Source organism: Corvus moneduloides, chromosome 26 (genome assembly GCF_009650955.1).
Source record: "Corvus moneduloides isolate bCorMon1 chromosome 26, bCorMon1.pri, whole genome shotgun sequence".
NCBI lineage: Eukaryota > Metazoa > Chordata > Aves > Passeriformes > Corvidae > Corvus > Corvus moneduloides.
This window is the reverse complement of record NC_045501.1, coordinates 5,264,050-5,283,820: the sequence shown is the minus strand read 5'-3', so window position 1 is coordinate 5,283,820 and position 19,771 is coordinate 5,264,050. Positions and strand designations below refer to the sequence as shown.

Genomic DNA, 19,771 nt, shown 5'->3' with positions numbered 1-19,771 from the left:
TGTGTCCGGGGGGCGGGGCTGTGTCCGGGGGGCGGGGCTGTGTCCGGGGGGCGGGGCTGTACCGGGGGCGGGGCCGTGTCCGGGGGCGGGGCTGTGCCGGGGGCGGGGCTGTACCGGGGGCGGGGCCGTGCCCGGGGGCGGGGCTGTGCCGGGGGCGGGGCTGTGCCCGGGGGCGGGGCTGTGCCCAGGGATGGGGCTGTGCCCAGGGATGGGGCTGTGCCCGGGGGTGGGGCTGTGCCCGGGGGCGGGGCTGTGCCCAGGGGCGGGGCTGTGCCCGGGGGCGGGGCTGTGCCCAGGGGTGGGGCTGTGCCGGGGGCGGGGCTGTGCCCGGGGGCGGGGCTGTGCCGGGGCGGGGCTGTGCCGGGGGCGGGCTGTTCCGGGGGCGGGGCTGTTCCGGGGGCGGGGCCGTGCCGGGGCGGGCCGTGCCGGGGCGGGGCCGTGCCGGGGGCGGGGCTGTTCCGGGGGCGGGGCCGTGCCGGGGCGGGGCCGTGCCGGGGCGGGGCCGTGCCGGGGGCGGGGCTGTGCCGGGGGCGGGGCTGTGCCGGGGCGGGGCCGTACCGGGGGCGGGGCTGTACCGGGGGCGGGGCCGTACCGGGGGCGGGGCTGTACCGGGGGCGGGGCTGTACCGGGGGCGGGGCTGTACCGGGGGCGGGGCTGTGCCGGGGGCGGGGCTGTGCCGGGGGCGGGGCTGTGCCGGGGGCGGGGCTGTGCCGGGGGCGGGGCTGTGCCGGGGGCGGGGCTGTGCCGGGGGCGGGGCCTGAGGCGGCGCGCGCGGAGCCGTTCCCGTTCCTGTTCCCGTTCCCGGCGCCGCCGCCGCCGCTCGGAGCCGCCGCCGGGGCCTCTCCGCCCCGTCCCGTCCGCTGCGGCCCTGCCATGGCCGGGCGCGGCGCCTTCCCGCTCAGCCCGCTGCCCCCCGCCGCCGCCCCGCCGGCCCCGGGGCCCGGCACCGCCCTGCTGCGCGGGCCCCAGCCCCGCGCCCGCCGCCGCCCCGGGCTACCGCGCCATGGGCCCGGCCGCCGCGCAGTACCAGGTGAGGCGCCCCGGGGCGGCGGGAGGGGCGCGGAGGGCACCCAGGGTCCCGGGCCGGGGTTGGGGGACCGGCGGGGCCTTCCCGGGGCGGCGCGGCCGGGCCTGGCCGGCATCGCCCGGAGCGGGCCCGGGACCCCCGGCCGGCCCCCCGATGGGGCCGTTCTGCTGCCCTTTTTACTCGGGACACCTGCCTCTTCCCCTGCTCTCACTTTGCACCCTCAAAGCCCGGTAAAAGTTCGGCCGGGCCCGTCCCTTCCCGCAGCGGCTGAGCCGAGCCCGGGCCTGGGCCGGGGCCGCTCCGGTGGGGCCGAGAGCCCGATCCGCCTCCGCAGCCACCCTGTCCCGTCCTTCCCGTCCCATCCCATCCCGTCCCGTCCCGTCCTTCCCATCCCCCGGCACGGACCCGCCTGGAACACGTTTGCGTCCTTGGCAAAGGCGGAGGTAACGCGTGGTGTGCAGGTGTGGGCTCGGTGTATCCTCGGAGTATTCTCGGTGTATCCTCCGCAAGAACAAGGGCTTGCTCAGTGGTGGGAGAGGAGAGCAGGCACTCGGTAATGTTGGGGAAAGTAAATCAAAACAACGAGCGGCCCTCAAAAAGCACAAGAAATCGCTCGTTTTTCAGCCTGGCGTCTTTTACAAGTAAATTCAGGAAGTAAGAGCTGTGTTTACAAGGGCCTGGAGGGGCAGGACACAGGGAATGGATCCCAGTGCCAGAGGGCAGGGCTGGATGGGATATTGGGAATTGGGAATTGTTCCCTGGGAGGGTGGGCAGGCCCTGGCACAGGGTGCCCAGAGCAGCTGGGGCTGCCCCTGGATCCCTGGCAGTGCCCAAGGCCAGGCTGGACATTGGGGCTGGGAGCAGCCTGGCACAGTGGGAGGTGTCCCTGCCCATGGCAGGGCTGGCACTGGAGGGGCTTTGAGGTCCCTTCCAACCCAACCCATTCCATGATTCTGTGAGATTCCAGCAGTGAGAAGTACATCCTGACACGCATTCCTGCTCCCGCTTGCACACCCGGCTTCTCAGTTCGCTCCCAAGCTCGTGCTGATTATTTTGGGAATGAGTTTTCGGGTGTAAAGCTCAGTGTTCCAGGCAGGCTGGAAATGGAGGAGCCCAGTTGTGCAACACCTTCTCCTGGGCCGCCTCCTCCGGAGCTGTGCCTGATTTGCATGATTTAAAACTCAGGAAATAAACCAAGCTCAGGGAGGTTCTGGCTCCTTAACACAGGAGAAGGAAACAACTTCCTCCTGCAGCCTTAAAAACGGCAGAAAATGCTGTTGGAAGCTGAGCTGGCCGAGCGTGAGGCGCCGGTAACTCGAGGCGGGGGCACTGCCTGACCTTGCATGTGCAGGGTGCAAAATCCAGCTGGGAAGCTGGAGCCAGCCGGGAGCAGCCGGGTAAACAGGCTGGCAGATGCTGCTTGCCCGCTGCTGGGGTGGCAGCAGGTGTCGGGAGCAGGGGGTGATGTCCCCGCCGTGATGTCCCCGCCGTGATGTCCCCCCGGGATCCAGCGGGATCCAGCCCCGGGGCTGGCGCTGAGCAGCCTCTCCCTGAGCCTGGGAAAGGAGAGCATCCAGAGGGTCTGCCCTTTGTTTTGCAATTCCCAGGCTGGGGAAAACAGCCCCTCCCATCGCTGCCATCCCCCCGGGGCTTGCTTCTGTCCCAGTTTAAGGAAGAGCTGCGTTGTTTGGGCACCAGGAGACACAAGGGGCCCTGGCCAGGCTAACGAGGGCTTAGGGGCTCTAATCTCGGGATTATTAAACATATGCTCGTCCTTTGGACATCCTCGTGTGCCTGCTGGGGATCTCCTGGCAGCCCCGGCAGGGAATCCGAGGGGATCACTCCCTCTGGGGGCAGCTGATGTTTCCAGAGCAGCCAGGGGCCGGTGCCATGCCTGGAGCAGGAAGGAGAGGCCTTTTCCCAGGAGCAGGAGGATCAGGCTGTGTGTGGGGGGGGTGGGCACATCCCCCACCCTGATCCCTGTCCCTGGAGCAGCAGGGATTACAGGCTGAGCCCCAGCATCCAGGTTGTGCTGTTCCATGGAAGTTCAGCCAGAAGGAGCCTTCCTGTTTTTTCAGGTGGTGGTTCCAGGTTTAGGAGAGTTTTTCCCGAGTTTTGGGGTTGGCACTGTGGCCTGGAGCAGCGTGGATCCGTGTGGGATGGGGCCTTGGAATGCAGCACTCAGGCCCTGCAGTTACCCCCAGCCGATGCTTCCCTGGTGCAGAATTAGGTCCCCATTAAAGGGGTTTTACTGGCACATGTTGGGAAGACAGAGCCTGGATTCCCTGGGACAGGAGGCTGCTGCAGTCCCAGAACTGCCAAGCCTGGAAGCAGCTCGGTGATCCCGTCCCTGGGCAGATGGCAGTGGGAAGGAAAGTCGTGCTTCATGGAGAAATCCACGGGGGCAGTGGGACGGAGGAGCCGAGGAAGTGTGGAATGTTGTGCCAGGTGAAACTGGGGAGGCCTGGACATGTTGGAGAGGGTGCAGTGCAGGGGAAATCCACCCCTTTGGGGGCAGGGAGAGCAGGGCTGCTGCTCATGGAGCGCTTAGGATGGGCTTGGAGGGGGCCGGGGGACAACAGCCAGGGCTGGAGCTGCTCCAGAAAGCTGCTTGTGCTGGATAACCCCACCCTTCCCGAGAGAGAGGCTTTCCAGGGCAGGTTTCATCAGAGCCCGAGCCTGGAGCTGCTTCCAGCGCTGATCCAAAGCAGATGGACACTGTCCCTTGGAGCAGGGGGAGGAGGGCAGCGGCAGAGCCCAGGCACGCTCTGCTCTGCTGCTCCTGGGGACGTGACAGTGGAGGGGGAGCAGCAGCACCTCCAGGGCTTTGCTCCCTCTGCTTCCACAGGGCCTTCCCGGGAGTCCCCGGGGCCGTTCCCGGAGAGTTTGGCGCTGCAGGAACACCACGGGCAGGGTTTGTGCCAGGCCCAGCTCTGCTCCTCCCCAGAGCCTCCTGCAGCTCCCAGGAGGAGCCAACCCTTTGTTCCTTGTTCCTGCTGCTGCCCCTGTGGGATCTGAATCCCTGAGACCTCTCCTTTCCCTGCCCTGAGAGGTGCAGGGCTCGGGCTGTGGGGCTGTGGACAGGCAGGTTTGTCCAGCCCACACAGCTCTGCTGCTGCTGGAGGCATTCCAGGACGTGTCCTGGCTCTGCTGGGGGCTGTGCCTGCGCTGTGCCCTTCTCCCGTTGATTTACCACTTCCTCCTGTCCAGTTTTCAGCTGAGATCTGCCTCCTGGAGCTCCTCGTGTCTCACACACTGAGGTTTTCCGAGCGTGGGGGATTTGGGGGCTTGCAGGGAGCTGCAGCAGAGTTTGCAGCAGCATCTCCATCCCAGCAGCACCTCCCAGCTCGAGGTCTGTGCCAGCAGCAGCCCAGGCTCTCCCTGGCACCCTCCCAAGAGGGATTTGCTCACAGATAAGGAGGAACAAAGGGGAAAAATCACCCTTTTGGGGTGTGCTGGGGGTTCAGTTGATCCCAGTCCATGCAAAGCCCTGGGCGGCCGAGCTCTCCTTGAGCCGAGCCCAGTGTGGAGCTTGAACAGGGATGGTTTCCATATCCCCATGGGAAGTGCTGCTGCACGAGGGGAGGATCTCGCAGAAGAGCTCCTGGTGCTGGGCCAGGCTCTGCTCCCAGAGCCCCGGGCGAGGATGGATGTGGGCTCTGGCTCCCTGGTTCCCTGTCGGTGTACATGGAGCTGGATCCTGGGGTGGCTGTAGGGAGGAGCCTTCCCCCGGCTGGGGAGGTGCAGGGAAGAGCCAGGATCCTGGAAGAGGCTCTGGAGCTGTTTGCACAATTCCTGCTTTGCCTCAAGTTCTCTCCCCAGCCCAGCTTCTTCCTGCAGATCCATCCTGGGATTTATTGCTTCTCCTTTCTGCGACCAGCCCCCGACTTCTGGGCTGCACTTCCTCAAGAAGGGGCCTTTGGCAGGCTCGGAGGCTCCTGCCATGCCAGCAAACATCCCTCGGGAATCCTTCCAGCCTGCCGCTGGATTCAGCCGGGGCTGGTTCCGAGCAGAGCTGCCCCGGGGCCCGTGGCCTGCACGGTGACCTGGGATGAACCCCCAGCGCAGCCCCATCCCTCGGCCGGCCCTGGCAGGGACAGACAGGAGCTGTTTGCTGTCCTGCTTCCAGAGGCTCCGCAGGGAAGGCTGGCCGGGATCCAGGCTGTTCCTCGCGCTGAGCTTGCAGGGTTTGCCCTTTGTCCGCCCCTCTGAGGGGAGGGGACGGGGCGGCCCCGGGGGTGGCACAGGGACAGGGGGTGCTGGGCAGGAACGAGCTCCTGCTTGGAGCTGGTTTAATCAAATTTCCTGAGTTTAAGCCCTCTGCATCCTGGGAATTGCCAGGCTTTCCGAAAGGGGCTGGGGACAGCCTTCACCCCGCGCTCTGGTGCTGCTGCCTGGCTTGGCTGCAGGTTTTAGGCTGGGCTTGTGTCAGAAGGGTCTGGGAGCCTTTGGGGGCAAGTCTGGTTGAGCCAAGAGGCTTCTCTATTGCAAATGTGAAAATCCTGAGGGTAAAGCGAGGGGAAAAATCCGTGTGGAGCGTTCTGCTGTCCCCTTACTGCTCATCTGGGCGATCCAACGCGGGTCCCTGTGGGCTGGAAGTCGCTGCCTGGGCAGCTGAGCTGTGCCTGATGGTTCTCAGATGCTTTGGGAGGTGATGGGGACGTTAAAGTGAGACAAATCCATGTGTCCTTGTGCTGAACCTCTCCCTGCCCATGGAATTGTCCCAGTGGAGCCCTGGAAGGAGTAGCTGCACACGCCAGAGACCTGCCCCAAGGACGTGGAGCTGTCAAAGACTCCCAGAAGCCTCCAAACCTCTCATTTCAGGGGTAGATCCGAAACGTGCTCCACGGAGTGGCAGAAGGAGGGAGGAGAGGCCTCAGGGCTGCCCTGGCTGAAGGACAGGAGCTGGGCACAGCTGGGTCAGCTCCAGGCAAGCTCCTGACAGCATTCCCAGGATAGGGAATGTCTCTGTAGCCCTGGAACCTCCCTGCCCCTCCAGGCACTGAAAACTACCCGGGGCAGGGTTTCCCGGTGGCTCCAGGGAATGCAGGCTCTGCTTCCAGCCTGGCCTCTGCACTGACCTGCTCCTGGGGCCCAGGAATTCCAAATCAAAAGTTTCCCAGCTCCTTCTGGGGGTTTCTGTGCTCTCAGAAGCCCTGGCAGGTGTCAGCACAGGTTTGGGTCGCACAGGGGTTACCCAGCCCTGCCGGAGCTGATCCTTCTCCTCTGGGATCTCCCCCTGGCACGGGCGCCAGGGGCAGCTCAGACCCTTGGCTCCGTGTTTAGCAGCTTCTCACGGAGGTGAGGGTGGTTTTAGGGTTTTTGAGGCTGCAGCGCCATCAAACCAACCCCTGCTGCAGCTCTGGGCTGTGGAAGAACAGTATTTACTGTGTTTGTCATGTTACACAGGGTGTGGGTCCTCCCGACCCTGCCACAACGGATTTCTCGATAAACCCACAGAAATTGGGTCCTGGCCTTGTGGTTTTGGCACAGAAAGGTGCTGCTGGCCCTGCTCGCCCTCACTGCTGCTGCCAGAGTCACGAGGCCTTGCGCAAAGGGGGCTGAGCGGAAGGAGAGGAACATCTGGGAGCTGGGAGGAGGAAAAAGGAGCCTCCTGCCCTGGGGCAAGGGCAGCTCAGAGCCCGGGCTCTGGGGCTGCTGCTGCAGAGGCTCTGGAGCCGAGTGTGGGGTTGTGTTTGTTGTGTAACGGGCTCAGCCTGCGCCTGGCGGGCTTTGAGCTTCCTCGTGCAGCGCTAATCCTGGGGCCCTGCTGTGCCCTGCTCCCGGCTGGAACACAGCGCTCTTCTGGGATCTCCCCCTAGCACGGGCACCAGGGGCAGCTCAGACCCTTGGGTTCGTGTTTAGCAGCTGCTCACGGAGGTGGGGGTGGTTTTTAGGGTTTTTGAGGCTGCAGCACCATCAAACCAAGCCCTGCTGCAGCTCTGGGCTGTGGAGGACAGGCCGGCTGCACCCCGTGTTCCCGACCCTGCTGCATCCCGGGTTTGCTCCCAGGTGAATCCCTGTGTGCAGGGAGTGAGCTGTTCCCTTGGCTGCCTGCCCTGCCGGGCTGTGGGGATGTCCTGGCACGTCAGGGGCCCGGGGCAGGGCAGAAATGCTGCTCTGCTGGCTCGGTGGCTCTCGCAGCCTCCCAGCTTGGCAGGGGGAGCCGAGGATCAAAGGATCCCGGGAAGCTGCTGGAGGAGGAGGAGGAGCGGGGGCTGGTGGGGGCTGGGACCGGCTGTCCCCAGTGGGGACAACCCAGTGGCACCCGAGGCACCAGTGGGTGCTGCTGGTCAGCGCTCCGGGGGTGCAGAGGGGCTGCCAGGGCTGGGACCCCTTGGGGTTGTGCCGTGGCTCCCGAATTCCCGGTGTGTGTCCCTGGAGGGGAAGGACAGGAGCTGGCTGCTCCATCCCTCCCTTCCTTCCTGCCTGTGGGAGAGCTGGGATTGCCCTGCTCCCCCTCCGGTGCTGCTTTCCAGAGGGGAACCCGCGAGCTGCCCGGCGTGGGGACGTGTCTGGCAGTGTCCTCGTGCAGCTGTGGGGTGGTGGCATGGGGCCACCAGCGGGGCTTGGCCTCCACTGCTGCCAGGCCAGGCTTCCTTGCGCCCCATGGCTTCTCCTCCCGTCTGCTGTCATTCCCTGCCCCAGGATTCACCCTCGGCTGGGTGGCACCTGGTGGGTGGCACCGTGTCAGGGCCCTGTTTAACCCCCGTGTCCCTGTTTTCCAGCAGCGCCCCGGGATGCCCCCCGGGAGCAGGATGCCCATGGCCGGGCTGCAGGTGGGACCCCCGGGAGCCCCCCCCTACGGAGCAGCGACCCCGCTGAGGCCCGGCCTGCCCCAGGCCATGATGGATCCCTTCAGGAAGCGCCTGCTGACCCCTCAGGCACAGCCACCCATGGCCACCCCCAGGAGAGGGTAAGGGCTGGGATGTCCCCTCCAGGGGGGATTCCCTTGGGATGGGGGGGGGTCCTGCACGTCATAAAATCATGGAATGGTTGGGGTGCAAGGAGCTTAAACCCATCCAGTGCCACCCCACTGTGGGCAGGGCACCTTCCACCAGCCCAGGGTGCTCCAAGCCCTGTCCTTGAACGTTCCCAGGGCTGCCACGCTCATCCGTGCTGATGGGAGGCGGCGTCCCTGCTTCCCAACGAATCCAGGGTGTTTCAGCTCATGTTCTCCATCCAGGAGCTGCTTTGTTCGAGCCAGGCACAAGAATTCAGTCCCAACAGGATTTTCTGCTGGGAAAATCCCCCAGAGCACAGGAGAGCCCTGTTCTGGGAATATCCATATAACTGTAAATAATATCTAATATAAGTGTAGGGGTAAACGAGCTCTCAATGCAGGTACAGAGCTGTAAAAACATGGATGTGATTCCATCCGGGACAGGGATCCCAGGGCGGTGTCCAGTCAGTGTTTGACTCTCTTTAAGACCCCAGAGCCTCTCCAGGTCCCCACTCGAGTGTGTCACAAGTGTCCCACCGTGCAGAGTGCCACAGCTCCTGTCCTGCTGCAGGGGGGACCAGCAGGGCTCTCCTCCAGCCCGGCACCTGTGGGGCTCGGGAATGTTTCGGGATGGGGGCAGAGATCCCTCAGTCTGCAGCTTCCCCTCGCTCTGATGTCCACACCAGGAGCCAAAGAGCCTCGTGGTGTCCCCAGCAGCAGCTCCTGGGGGTCTTCCTCGTGCTCCCAGGGGTCCCTGGTGGCTCTGGCAGGCACAGACATGGCTGGAAGGGCGGGATGGGGCTGGTGGGTTTTAGGGAAGGGCGGGATGGGGCTGGGGGGTTTTAGGGAAGGGCGGGATGGGGCTGGCGGGTTTTAGGGATGCCCCCTGGAGCTGCAGGCAGGGCAGGGCTCTCTGGGCTCTGCCAGGAGCTCCTCGTGAGTTCACAGCCCTGCTGATCCCTCCCCATGAGGGTTTCCTGACTTCGGGAGTCTCCAGGCAGGATCCCTTGGTGCTCATGGATGCTCAGCTCCCTTTCCCTTCCCTGGAGCTCCATTGCTCCCTCCCGGAGCATCCCGGCAGCTGCACAGCCGGAGCCAGCTGGGATCAGGGAGCAGCCTGGCAGCCACAGGGACATCAGAGCCACCCCGGGCTGGGCGCTGGGATCTGGGATCAGCCAGGCTCAGCTGGCTGGCATTCCCTGCTCCCAGCCAGCGGATCAGGGGACCTGCCAGCTGCTCTGGGGTATCCAGACCCTGCGGGCAGGAGGGGTCGGATGGGGCAGGAATTGCTCCAGAGAGGGACTCTGAGCTGTCCTTGAGAGTCCTTCTGGAGCATCCAGCGTTCCCTGGACCCCTCCTGTGCGATCCTGGACCCCTCCTGTGTGATCCTGGACCCCTCCTGTGTGATCCTGGACCCCTCCTGTGTGATCCTGGACCCCTCCTGTGCGATCCTGGACCCCTCCTGTGCGATCCTGGACCCCTCCTGTGTGATCCTGGACCCCTCCTGTGTGATCCTGTACCCCTCCTGTGTGATCCTGTACCCCTCCTGTGTGATCCTGGATCCCTCCTGTGCCATCCTGGATCCCTCCTGTGCCATCCTGGATCCCTCCTGTGTGATCCTGGATCCCTCCTGTGTGATCCTGCTGCTCCACGTGCAGCTGGAGAGCTGGGACTCCCCGGTGCCCTGGCCCCGTGTCCCGTGCAGGAAAGCAGGAGCAGGGCATTTCCTGCTGTGCCCAGGCTCTGCAGGAGCTCGGCGGGCGCTGGGATGGGCTCGGGATGGTGGGAATCTGCACTGGGCAGGATCAGGCCCAGCTGAGCTGGGTTTTCCCAGGATTTCAGCCCCACCACAGCAGGGTTTGGTTTGAGCTGGGTTTAAGGGAGTTCCTGGCAGTGGCTTTGGTTGGCAGCACTGGGAGAATGGGATGGCTGCTTCCAGAGGGGAAATTTGGGAATTCTGTCCTGCAGGCCCTGGCTTTGCCTTGTATCACTTCCCCTTGCTCCAGGATTTCCTGGATTTCGTTCCCTAGTGTCGGGCTCTAACATCCAACACCTTCCCCCTGGAATATCCTGGGCTGGAAGGGACCCTCAGGATCAGCCAGTCCCAGCCTGGCCCTGCCCAGACACCCCAACAACCCCACCCTGGGCATCCCTGGCAGCGCTGTCCCAGCGCTCCTGCAGCTCTGGCAGCCTCGGGGCCGTGCCCATTCCCTGGGGAGCCTGGGCAGTGCCCAGCACCCTCTGGGGGAAGAGCCTTTCCCAGTACCCATCCCCCCACGGGCAGGAGCGGCTGTCCCGTGGGAGCTGTGACTGTTCTCTGTTTCCCAGGGTGAAGAGGAGGAAGATGGCTGACAAGGTGCTGCCACAGAGGGTGAGTGTCCCCTCATGCCAGGGTGGGGGGATCTCCCCGAGTTCCCTTGTGCCTGCTGGGAATTTCTGCTCAATCCCAAAGCACCCTGGGATGTTTCTGTCTCTCCCTTGGCGTTGCAGGGGAGGGTTGGGGTGGGTTAAGTTGGACTCCGAGCAAGCGAGGAGCAGGAATGGGGTGGGGTGGAGATCTCAGGAGGTCCCTCCGAGTCCCTCTTGGGATTCCAGGGTTCCATTCCATGCCGGGACACCAGGAATGCTGCTGGGAACAGCGACAAGCTCCACACTGGTTTGGGCAGAGCTTTGCCGGGCTCCAGGCTGGGTTTAAAATAAGAGCTGGGTGCTGGACTGGTCACCTGGTGTCCCCCTAGCTGCTGGGGCTGTGGGGGGACCCAGCCCATCCCAGCACACCGGGATTGACCATTCCTGTGTCCAGATCCGGGAGCTGGTCCCAGAATCCCAGGCCTACATGGACCTCCTGGCCTTCGAGCGCAAGCTGGACCAAACCATTGCTCGGAAGAGGATGGAGATCCAGGAGGCCATCAAGAAACCCCTGACGGTGAGTGGGGGGCTGCGAATCGTGGATTCATGGAATCACGGGATTCTTAAGGTTGGAAAAACTCTGTAAGGTCATCAAGTCCAACCATGACACTAAGCCATGGCCCCAGGTGGGATATCCAGGAGTTTCCTGGACGCTTCGAGTGCTGGGGGATTCCAGCTCTGCCCAGGGCAGCCCATTCCAATGTTTCACAGCCCTTCCTGGGGATGAATTTTCCCTGATATCCCATCTAAACGTGCCTTGAGGCCGTTCCTCTCACCCTGACCCGGCAGTGGGTGCTGCAGTGCCCCTCACTCCGCTCCTGCCTCGCTCTGTTCCCGTTCCACAGCAAAAGCGGAAGCTCCGGATTTACATCTCCAACACCTTCACCCCGGCCAAGGAGGAAGGAGAGGGCGGGGAGCGTGTGGCCTCCTGGGAGCTCCGTGTGGAGGGGAAGCTGCTGGAGGATGTGAGGACCCGCAGGGATGGAGGGATGGGGCAGGAGCTCTGGTCCATGGGGATCCCAGAGGGATGGAGGGTGGTGGTGAGGGGAGGAGCTCTGCTCCGTGACGATGATCCAGGAGGGATGGAGTGATGTTGGGAGGAGGAGCTGGTCCATCAGGACCATCCAGGAGGGATGAGGAGGTGCTGGGAGCTCTGGTGCTGTGCTGAGAGCTCAGCTGGGGCAGCCCCCGCTCTACTCCGGGGTCTGGGGCTGGATTTGGGATCCGGCATCTCTGCTGCCCTGTCTGCAGCCCAGCAAGCAGAAGAGGAAGTTCTCCTCCTTCTTCAAGAGCCTCGTGATCGAGCTGGACAAGGAGCTCTACGGGCCGGACAATCACCTGGTGGAGGTGAGGTGGGCAGGGTCCCGCTGGGAAATGGGGACGTGGCCCTGCTGCTCCCTCGGGATGCTCAGCCCCAGCCCAGGGCCTGCCCTGCTGGGTTTTTGGGGCTAGGGGCGGTGGGGGCTGGGCTCTCCAGCTTCCCCAGCCCAAGTTTAGGGATGCATTTTCTCCCCTGGCACAGCTCAGCTCAGCGGGGCCGGAGCTGTGGGGTGCGAGGGGCAGGGACGCGGCTCCAGAGGCGGCTCCCCCCAGCCTGGCACAGATCCCACGGGGGCTCATCCCGGTGCCATGTGGCAAGAAGGATTTGCCCTCTGCCTGCCCCTGAGCTGGAGGGTCCCTGGGGGGGTTAAGCAGTGCCTTGGAGAGGGATCAGAGCTTTGCTGGGTGCTCCCAGCTCATGCTTTTCCCCTGGGAGATGCTGTGGAGAGGCTGAATCCCATTCCAGGGGGGATTGGGAGCAGCTCTGATGCCCGTTCCCTGCAGGGTTGATGGGAAGCTGTGGGAGCCCTGGACACCAGGGCTGGAGCTGCCCCAGTCCATCCCAGTGCTGCTCCATCCCGGTGCTGGAGCACATCCTGGGCTGGGCTGGGCTGGGCTGGGCTGGGCTGGGCTGGGAGGGCTCTGAGCTGACCCCACTGGGATCAGGGGCTGCCCCAGGCTGTGGGGCTGTGCCAGAGGCTGCCCAGAGCCCCAGCCCAGCTCTGCTGGCACAGCCCCCATTGGCAGGTGGCCCCCATGGCCTTGGCCCGAGCAGTGTCCCCGTTGTCCCTTGCAGTGGCACCGGATGCCCACGACCCAGGAGACCGACGGCTTCCAGGTGAAGCGTCCCGGGGATGTCAATGTGAAGTGCACCCTGCTGCTCATGCTGGACCACCAGGTACGGCCTGGGGCCACCTGGGGACAGCCAGGGGTGGGGATGGGCTGAGCCAGGGCCTTGGATGAGGGATTGGGGGTGCAGGGAGTGAAAGGAGCAGGGGGAGCTCCGGGCAGGGACCCGCAGTGACAGCGAGGCTGTGGGGGACACTCCCGAGGGCCAGACAGACACAGACACTCCCCCTGCTTTGGGCTTCAAGAGGAATTTCTCCATGGAAAGAGAATTAAAAACTGGGACAGGGCCTCGGGTGAGGGTGGGGGGATGCAGGGATTGGAAGGAGCACGGGGAGCTCTGGGCATGGGCACAGGGGCTGTGTGGGACACTCCGAGCGCCTCTTCCTCGGGCTGCAGGAGGAGTTTCTCCGTGGAAAGGGGGCTAAAAACTGGGACAGGCTGCCCAGGGAGGGCTGGGGTCCCCACCCTTCTGTCCCAGGACCCACGGGGTTCCCGGTGCTCCGGGCTGGCTGTCGGGGTGGGGGTGGGGCAGAGGCTGGGCTCTGCTCTGGCAGCCCTGGCCGGCTCCGCGGCTGAGCCCGGCTGTCCCCGCAGCCCCCCCAGTACAAGCTGGACCCGCGGCTGGCACGGCTGCTGGGCGTGCACACCCAGACCAGGGCCAGCATCATGCAGGCCCTGTGGCTCTACATCAAACACAACAAACTGCAGGACAGCCACGAGAAGGAGTTCATCAACTGCAACCGCTACTTCCGCCAGGTACCGGCGCGTTCCCGCCTCCCACAGCCCCTCCAGGCTCTGCTTGTGCCCCTTCCCCAGGCTCTGGCTTGCAGCACCAGCTTGGGGATGCCCCACCTGGTGCACAGGTGAGGGTGCCAGAGGCTCTGCTCTGCCCCCCAGATCTTCAACTGTGTCCGAATGCGCTTCTCCGAGATCCCCATGAAGCTGGCGGGGCTCCTGCAGCACCCGGACCCCATCATCATCAACCACACCATCAGGTGGGGGCACGGCGTGGGCACTGCCCCTGGGGGCTCTGCGGGGTGGGCACTGGGCTGGGCACTGCCCCTGGGGGCTCTGCGGGGTGGGCACTGGGCTGGGCACTGCCCCTGGGGGCTCTGCGGGGTGGGCACTGGGCTGGGCAGTGTCCCCAGGACTGGGGGTGCCTCGTGGGTGGGCACTGGGCTGGGCAGTGTCCTGGGGCATCCTGTGGGTGGGCAGTGGGCTGGGCAGTGTCCCCGGGACTTGGGGGGCCTCCATGGGCTGGGCAGGCAGGAGGCTTTGAGGAGCCTGAAGGACCAGCACAAGTCACCTGGGAGGGGGAAGAACCACCAAATCTGGGGCTTCTTGGGGCCCTGTGTTGCTGTCGGGGCTCCATCCAGCCCCAGCAGCTCAGCAGGTGCCCCCAACCCCGTTCCCTCAGTGTGGACCCCAACGACCAGAAGAAGACGGCCTGCTACGACATCGACGTGGAGGTGGACGATCCCCTCAAAGCCCAGATGAGCAATTTCCTGGCCTCCACCACCAACCAGCAGGAAATCGCCTCCCTGGATGCCAAGGTGGGAGGGGACAGCGGCAGGGGACAGCCCTGGGGGCTGGGGTGGCCGTGTCCTGTGGGGACACAGCTCCTCTGACCCCATCACCTCCCCAGATCCACGAGACCATCGAGTCCATCAACCAGCTGAAGACACAGAGGGATTTCATGCTGAGCTTCAGCAACAACCCCCAAGATTTCATCCAGGAATGGATCAAATCCCAGAGGAGGGACCTCAAGGTAAAGGGGAGCAATTGTGAGGGAGGTTTGGGTTGGATACTGAGAAAAATTTCTTCATGGAAGGGGTGTCCAGCCCTGGCACAGCTGCCCAGGGCAGGGGTGGAGTCCCCATCCCTGGAGGGGATCAAAGCCATGGATGTGGCACTTGGGGACAGGGGCAGGGGTGAACATGGTGGTGGTGTTGGGGTAAGGCTTGAAGGTCTTTTCCAACCCTAACAATTCCATGATTCTGAAGCCCTGGGGCTGGGCAGAGTGAGGGGCTGGGAGGGGTCTGGGTCCATCCTGGAGCTCAGAGAGGGCTCTGGGTCCATGCTGGGGCTCAGGGAGGTGTTTGGATTCCTCATGGGGCTGAGGGAGGGGCTGGGAGGGGTCTGGGTCCATCCTGGAGCCCAGGGAGGGGTCTGGGTCCATGCTGGAGATCAGGGAGGGGCTGGCAGGGGTCTGGGTCTGTCCCTGGAGCTCAGAGAGGGGCCTGGGTCCATGCTGGAGATCAGGGAGGGGCTGGCAGGGGTCTGGGTCCATGCTGGAGTCCAGGGAGGGGCTGGGAGGGGCTGGGTCTGTCCCTGGAGCCCAGGGAGGGGCTGGATCCACCGTGGAGCTCATTCCCGGTGCTCCTGTCAGATCATCACGGATGTGATCGGGAACCCCGAGGAGGAGCGGCGGGCCGAGTTCTACCAACAGCCCTGGGCGCAGGAGGCCGTGGGCAGGCACATCTTTGCCAAGGTGAGCGGGGGGCTGGGCACGGCGCTGGGCCGGCAGTGACCCCTCCCTGGGCCAGCGTCCCCCGTGCCCCCCTGACGGCCGCGCTGTCCCCAGGTCCAGCAGCGCCGGCAGGAACTGGAACAAGTGCTCGGGATCCGCCTCACCTAAGGCGGGGGGCCCGGGCCGCCCCCGCGCCGCCGCCCGAGCCGCACGGTACCGACTGGAAGCCTCAGCACTTGCATAGACCCGACGTGCCTGGAGGGGGGTGGGAGCCCCCCGGCCCCCCTGGACCCCCGGGCCGAGCACAGCGGGGTCCCCGCTCCCCCCGCAGCGCCTCCTCCGCTTTGCATCGCGCCCCTCCCCGCGCAGCCCCCGCGGGATTCCCGCTCCTCTGGCGCTCCCAAAAATCCTCCGGGAGCCGGGAAGCGCTGCCCGTGCCCGGGGGAGGAGCTGCCAGCCCCAGGCCGAGCCCAGCAGGCCCCGCCCTGCCCTCTCAACCAAAGTTCGTCATTCCAAACGCCAGCTCCCCCGACGTTTTGCACTATTTTTGTGAACAGGTTTTATATAAAAAAAAAAAAACAAACGAAAAACAAAAAAAAAAAAGAAAAAGGCAGCGTTTTGTACAGTGGGTTTGTATTTGATGACCTAATTAATATATATTGATTGAGTTCCTCTTCCTGCACTAGGCTCTGCAGGGGCTCTAGGGGGCTCCCAGGGCTGCTCTGGGCACACAGAACCGGGGATTGGGGTTCAGTTTGTGACAATCAGTTTATTCCTTCCCCCCCTCCCGCTGTTTGATGTAATTCCATCATGAACCACTTGTCTGGACGAGGTCTGGGGGGCAGAGGGGGTGGCTGTGCCCCAGGAGCCTGCGGGCAGTGGGGGCACCAGGAACTGGAGATACTGGGGAGGAGGGAGGGGACCACGGGCACGGTGCCACCAGTGCCACCAGTGCCACTGCCGCTCAAGTGCCTTGGCCCCCCTGCAGGCTCCCGAGGTGGGGGGGCGTTTACAGATTCCCAGGGTCGGGCTCAGGGGTGCCTGCTCTGCCTCTTGTGTAACCAGTTTTTGTCTATTTTGGATCTTTTCTAATAAAAGCAGTTAGCAGCAGCTCTGTGGGGTGTGTGCTGTGTCCTGCAGCTCTGGGGGGGTGCAGTGTCCTGCAGCCCCCACCCTGTCCCCAATCAGTCCCCGGTCAGCGCCCAGGCCTGGCCACAGCAGCTCTTTATTGACGGCACAGCGGGAGCAGCCCCGGCCTCACCGTTACTTCCAGAGCTTCTTGATGGACATGTTCTTCTCACTGTCCTTCTGCATCACCTGGGGGAGGGGACAGGGCCGGGTCCAACACTGAGCACCCAAACTGGGTGTTAATTACCCCAAAAACGCCTCCAAGGCCACGTTTTAGCCCTGCACAGCGAGGGCTCAGCAGCCTCTCTGGCCAGCCAGGCTCTGTCCCAGCAGCCCCTCCCGTGTCAGTCACATGGTGACAACCCCCTCGTCTGTCCCCCTGCAGCTCCCAGCTCCTGGCAAACACTGCCCAGGACACTTTGTGCCCCCGTCACCCCCGGTGCCACCGAGCCCCTGGCACCCACCTTGGCCACGGCCATCTCGAAGTCCTCCTGTGTGACGTGCACCCTCCTCTCCCTCAGCGCGTACATCCCCGCCTCTGTGCACACGCCCTGAGGGGACAGCACAGGGACGTCAGCCATGTCCCCCGTGCCAGCCCCGCTGTCCCCAGGCTCCCCAGCTCACCTTCACCTCAGCCCCCGAGGCCCCCGGCATCAGCTCCGCGATTTTCCGCAGGTTGATGCCCCGGGTCAGGTTCATCTTCCGGGAGTGGATCTTGAGGATGTCCAGGCGGGCCTGGAGCAGGGCACAGGGAGGGTTGGAGCCCCAGAATGGCTCCCAGGGACAGGGTGGGGACAGCAGGGACAGGGCCAGCTGGGGTGGCTCTGGTACCTCCTCGTTGGGAGGGGGGAACTCGATTTTCCTGTCGATGCGGCCAGGGCGCAGCAGGGCCGAGTCCAGGATGTCGATCCTGTTGGTGGCCATGATCACCTGCCCGGGGAGGCACAGCTGTCAGCACCCCAGGCACCGTGGGGCTGCCAGGGCCCCAGGCAGGGCTGGCCCCTCTACCTTGATGTTCTTGGTGGCCTCGAAGCCGTCGAGCTGGTTGAGGAGCTCGAGCATGGTGCGCTGCACCTCGCTGTCACCGCCTGAGCCGCCCTCCAGGCGGGACGAGCCGATGGAGTCGATCTCGTCCATGAAGATGATGGAGGGCGCATGCTCCCGGGCCATCACGAACAGCTCCCGCACCATGCGGGCCCCTGGGGGCCACGGGGCTCAGCCTGGCCCCGGGGCCACCCAGCCCCGAGGTGCCCCAGAGCCACCCCCCGCCCCCGTTACCTTCCCCGATGAACTTCTGCACGAGCTCGGAGCCGGACACGCGGATGAAGGTGCAGTCGGTGTGATGGGCCACGGCCCTGGCCAGCAGCGTCTTCCCCGTGCCGGGAGGGCCGTAGAGCAGCACCCCCTGCAACAGCCCCGTGGCACCTCAGAGCCTGGCTGGGGGCGCGGGGACAGCCCAGGGACCCCCCCAGGGCGGCACTTGCCTTGGGCTGGGCGATGCCCAGCGCCTCAAAGAGCTCCGGGTGCTTCACGGGCAGCTCGATGACCTCCTTGATCTCCTTGATCTGCTTGTCCAGGCCCCCGATCATCTCGTAGGTGGAGTCCGGGACCTTCTCCACCATCATGAGGGACACGAGCGGGTCCACCTTGTTGGGCAGGATCTTGTGCAGGGTGTAGCTGTCGTTGCGCAGGGCCACGCGGCAGTTGGGGGTCACCTGTGGGGACACGCGGGGGGCTGGGTGTCCTTGCCAGCCCTGGGCACCTCCCGCAGCCCCGGCCACTCACGTCATTGATGTCGATGTTCTTGTCCACGTCCACCACGAACTTCCCCTCTGGGTGCACCTGCAAAGGAGCCAACACCCCCAGGAGTGGTTTCCCTGGGGGTTCCCTGCCGAGGGACACCCACAGGGCCTGGCAGCAGCCCCAGGCCCAGCAGAGCCGGCCCATCCCCCGTGGGGACGCTGGGAGGTCCCGCAGCCCTGGCACCCTCGGGGCAGCTCGGCCTCCTACCTTGACCAGCACCTTCTTCTTGTCCATGGCTCTCACCACCTCTCCCACGTAGGATCCCTGCTCCTGCAGCAGCTGCAGCTCCTCCCGCAGCAGCCGCACTGGGGACGGCGACGGGACAGCTCAGCACGGGCCGCGGGGGATGGAGCCCCCCAAAGCCCAGCTCAGAGCCCCCCAAAGCCCAGCTCAGAGTCCCCAGCTCAGAGACCCCCAAAGTCCAGCCCAGAGACCCCAGCCCAGCTCAGCACCCCCAGCCCGTGCCCCAGGTGAGCAGAGGCAGCTCCAGGCCCCACCCTTGGCGTTGAGCTCGTTCCTCTGCGCCTGCAGCCGCCGCAGGTTCTGGCTCTTCTCATTCACGATGAGCTGGAGAGCAAAGGCTTTGCTGAGGGGGCTGTGCTGGGCTCACCCACACCCAGCACCACGGCTTTTAGCACAGAACCACGGAGTGCTCTGGGTTGGAAGGGACCTCAAAGCCCCTCCAGTGCCACCCCTGCCCTGGCAGGGACACCTCCCACTGTCCCAGGCTGCTCCCAGCCCCAACGTCCAGCCTGGCCTGGGACACTGCCAGGGATCCAGGGGCAGCCCCAGCTGCTCTGGGCACCCTGTGCCAGGGCCTGCCCACCCTCCCAGGGAACAATTCCTTCCCAATATCCCATCCAGCCCTGCCCTCTGGCATTGGGACAGGGACCTGGACAGGGACAGCCCCTCAGGCAGGGCAGCAGCGCTCCCAGCTCCGAGCACAGCCCCAGCTCCTGCCCGCCGACACCCCTGGGACAGCTCAGGGACAGGGCCGCGCCCCGCGGGCTGTGAGTGCCGTGCCTCGGTGCCTCGGTGCCGTGCAGCGCAGCTCACCTGCAGCTCCTCGATCTTGGACAGGTAATACTGCCGGAGCCCCGAGCCGCCCTTGCCATCGTCCATCTCCATCTGCAACAACGCAGCTCAGCACCCCCTGCAGAGCCCCAACTCGCCCATGAGCAGCCCCGACCCTCCCATCCTCTGTCCCCAGGCCCCAATTCCCCGCCCCGGGTCCCCAGTGGCCCCTTCCACCCCCTCACTCCCTTCCCGACGCCCCCAAGCCCAGTCCTGGGTCCCCCTTTTTCATCCCTCTCAGCAGCGCCCACAGCAGCCCCCGGCCCCGATACCGACCCCGCTCCCGATCCCGACCCCGCTCCCGATCCAGACCCCGCTCCCGATCCAGACCCCGACCCCGATCCCGCTCCCGATCCCGGCCCGCCCCTCAGGCCCCGTCGCCTTCCCGGGGCCGCCGAGGCGAGACCCGCCGAGTCACGGCGCTGCCAGGCCCCGAGCAGCCCCGGCCGCAGCAGAGCCGGGGCAGCACGGAGCGCTCCGATCCCTGCCCGAGCCCCGCCGGTTCAGCCCCAGCGCGGCCCCAGCGCGGTCCCGGCCCGTCCGCACCTGCTCGGGCCCGTCCAGCGCCATCTTCTCCGCCGGCATCGGGCCCCAACAAAGATGGCGGCCGCCGCCTTCCGCTGCCCGGCCCCTGCGCGCCCGCCGTGATGGCGTCACTTCCTCTCCGAAACGCGCCCCGCCGGGGTGGGCACAGTGCGCGTGCGCAATGGCCGGTCACTCCTGTCGGGACTGCGCCGCCATCTTGGAA

At 65.3% G+C, this 19,771-nt stretch overlaps 2 protein-coding genes across 5 annotated transcripts; one reads left to right on the top strand and one right to left on the bottom strand.

Annotated features, from left to right (window-relative positions):
- The first annotated feature begins 976 nt into the window (after nt 1-976).
- Nucleotides 977-16,128, top strand: SMARCD2 (SWI/SNF related, matrix associated, actin dependent regulator of chromatin, subfamily d, member 2). 3 transcript variants are annotated; one of them, XM_032134077.1, is made up of 13 exons: nt 977-1,030; nt 7,759-7,943; nt 10,299-10,341; nt 10,774-10,896; nt 11,225-11,344; nt 11,631-11,726; nt 12,496-12,597; nt 13,143-13,304; nt 13,446-13,543; nt 13,966-14,101; nt 14,194-14,316; nt 14,938-15,039; nt 15,133-16,128. In XM_032134077.1, the coding sequence occupies exons 1-13, from the start codon at nt 1,004-1,006 to the stop codon at nt 15,184-15,186; spliced, it is 1,371 nt and encodes a 456-aa protein (XP_031989968.1). In that variant the 5' UTR covers nt 977-1,003; the 3' UTR covers nt 15,187-16,128. The 3 variants fall into 3 exon arrangements, with proteins under 3 accessions (XP_031989968.1, XP_031989969.1, XP_031989970.1); XM_032134078.1 differs by having other exon boundaries at nt 7,756-7,943; XM_032134079.1 differs by lacking the exon at nt 13,143-13,304 and having other exon boundaries at nt 7,756-7,943.
- PSMC5 (proteasome 26S subunit, ATPase 5) lies at nt 15,762-19,676 on the bottom strand. 2 transcript variants are annotated; one of them, XM_032134080.1, is made up of 12 exons: nt 19,570-19,676; nt 19,006-19,077; nt 18,447-18,516; nt 18,157-18,254; nt 17,932-17,988; nt 17,631-17,861; nt 17,425-17,551; nt 17,155-17,345; nt 16,978-17,076; nt 16,771-16,881; nt 16,611-16,697; nt 15,762-16,335 (listed from the first exon to the last, which is right to left on the bottom strand). In XM_032134080.1, exons 1-12 carry the CDS (start codon nt 19,606-19,608, stop codon nt 16,282-16,284), a joined length of 1,236 nt encoding a protein of 411 aa, XP_031989971.1. In that variant the 5' UTR covers nt 19,609-19,676; the 3' UTR covers nt 15,762-16,281. The 2 variants fall into 2 exon arrangements, with proteins under 2 accessions (XP_031989971.1, XP_031989972.1); XM_032134081.1 differs by lacking the exons at nt 18,447-18,516; nt 19,570-19,676 and having other exon boundaries at nt 16,220-16,335; nt 19,006-19,023.
- Nucleotides 19,677-19,771: the final 95 nt, after the last annotated feature.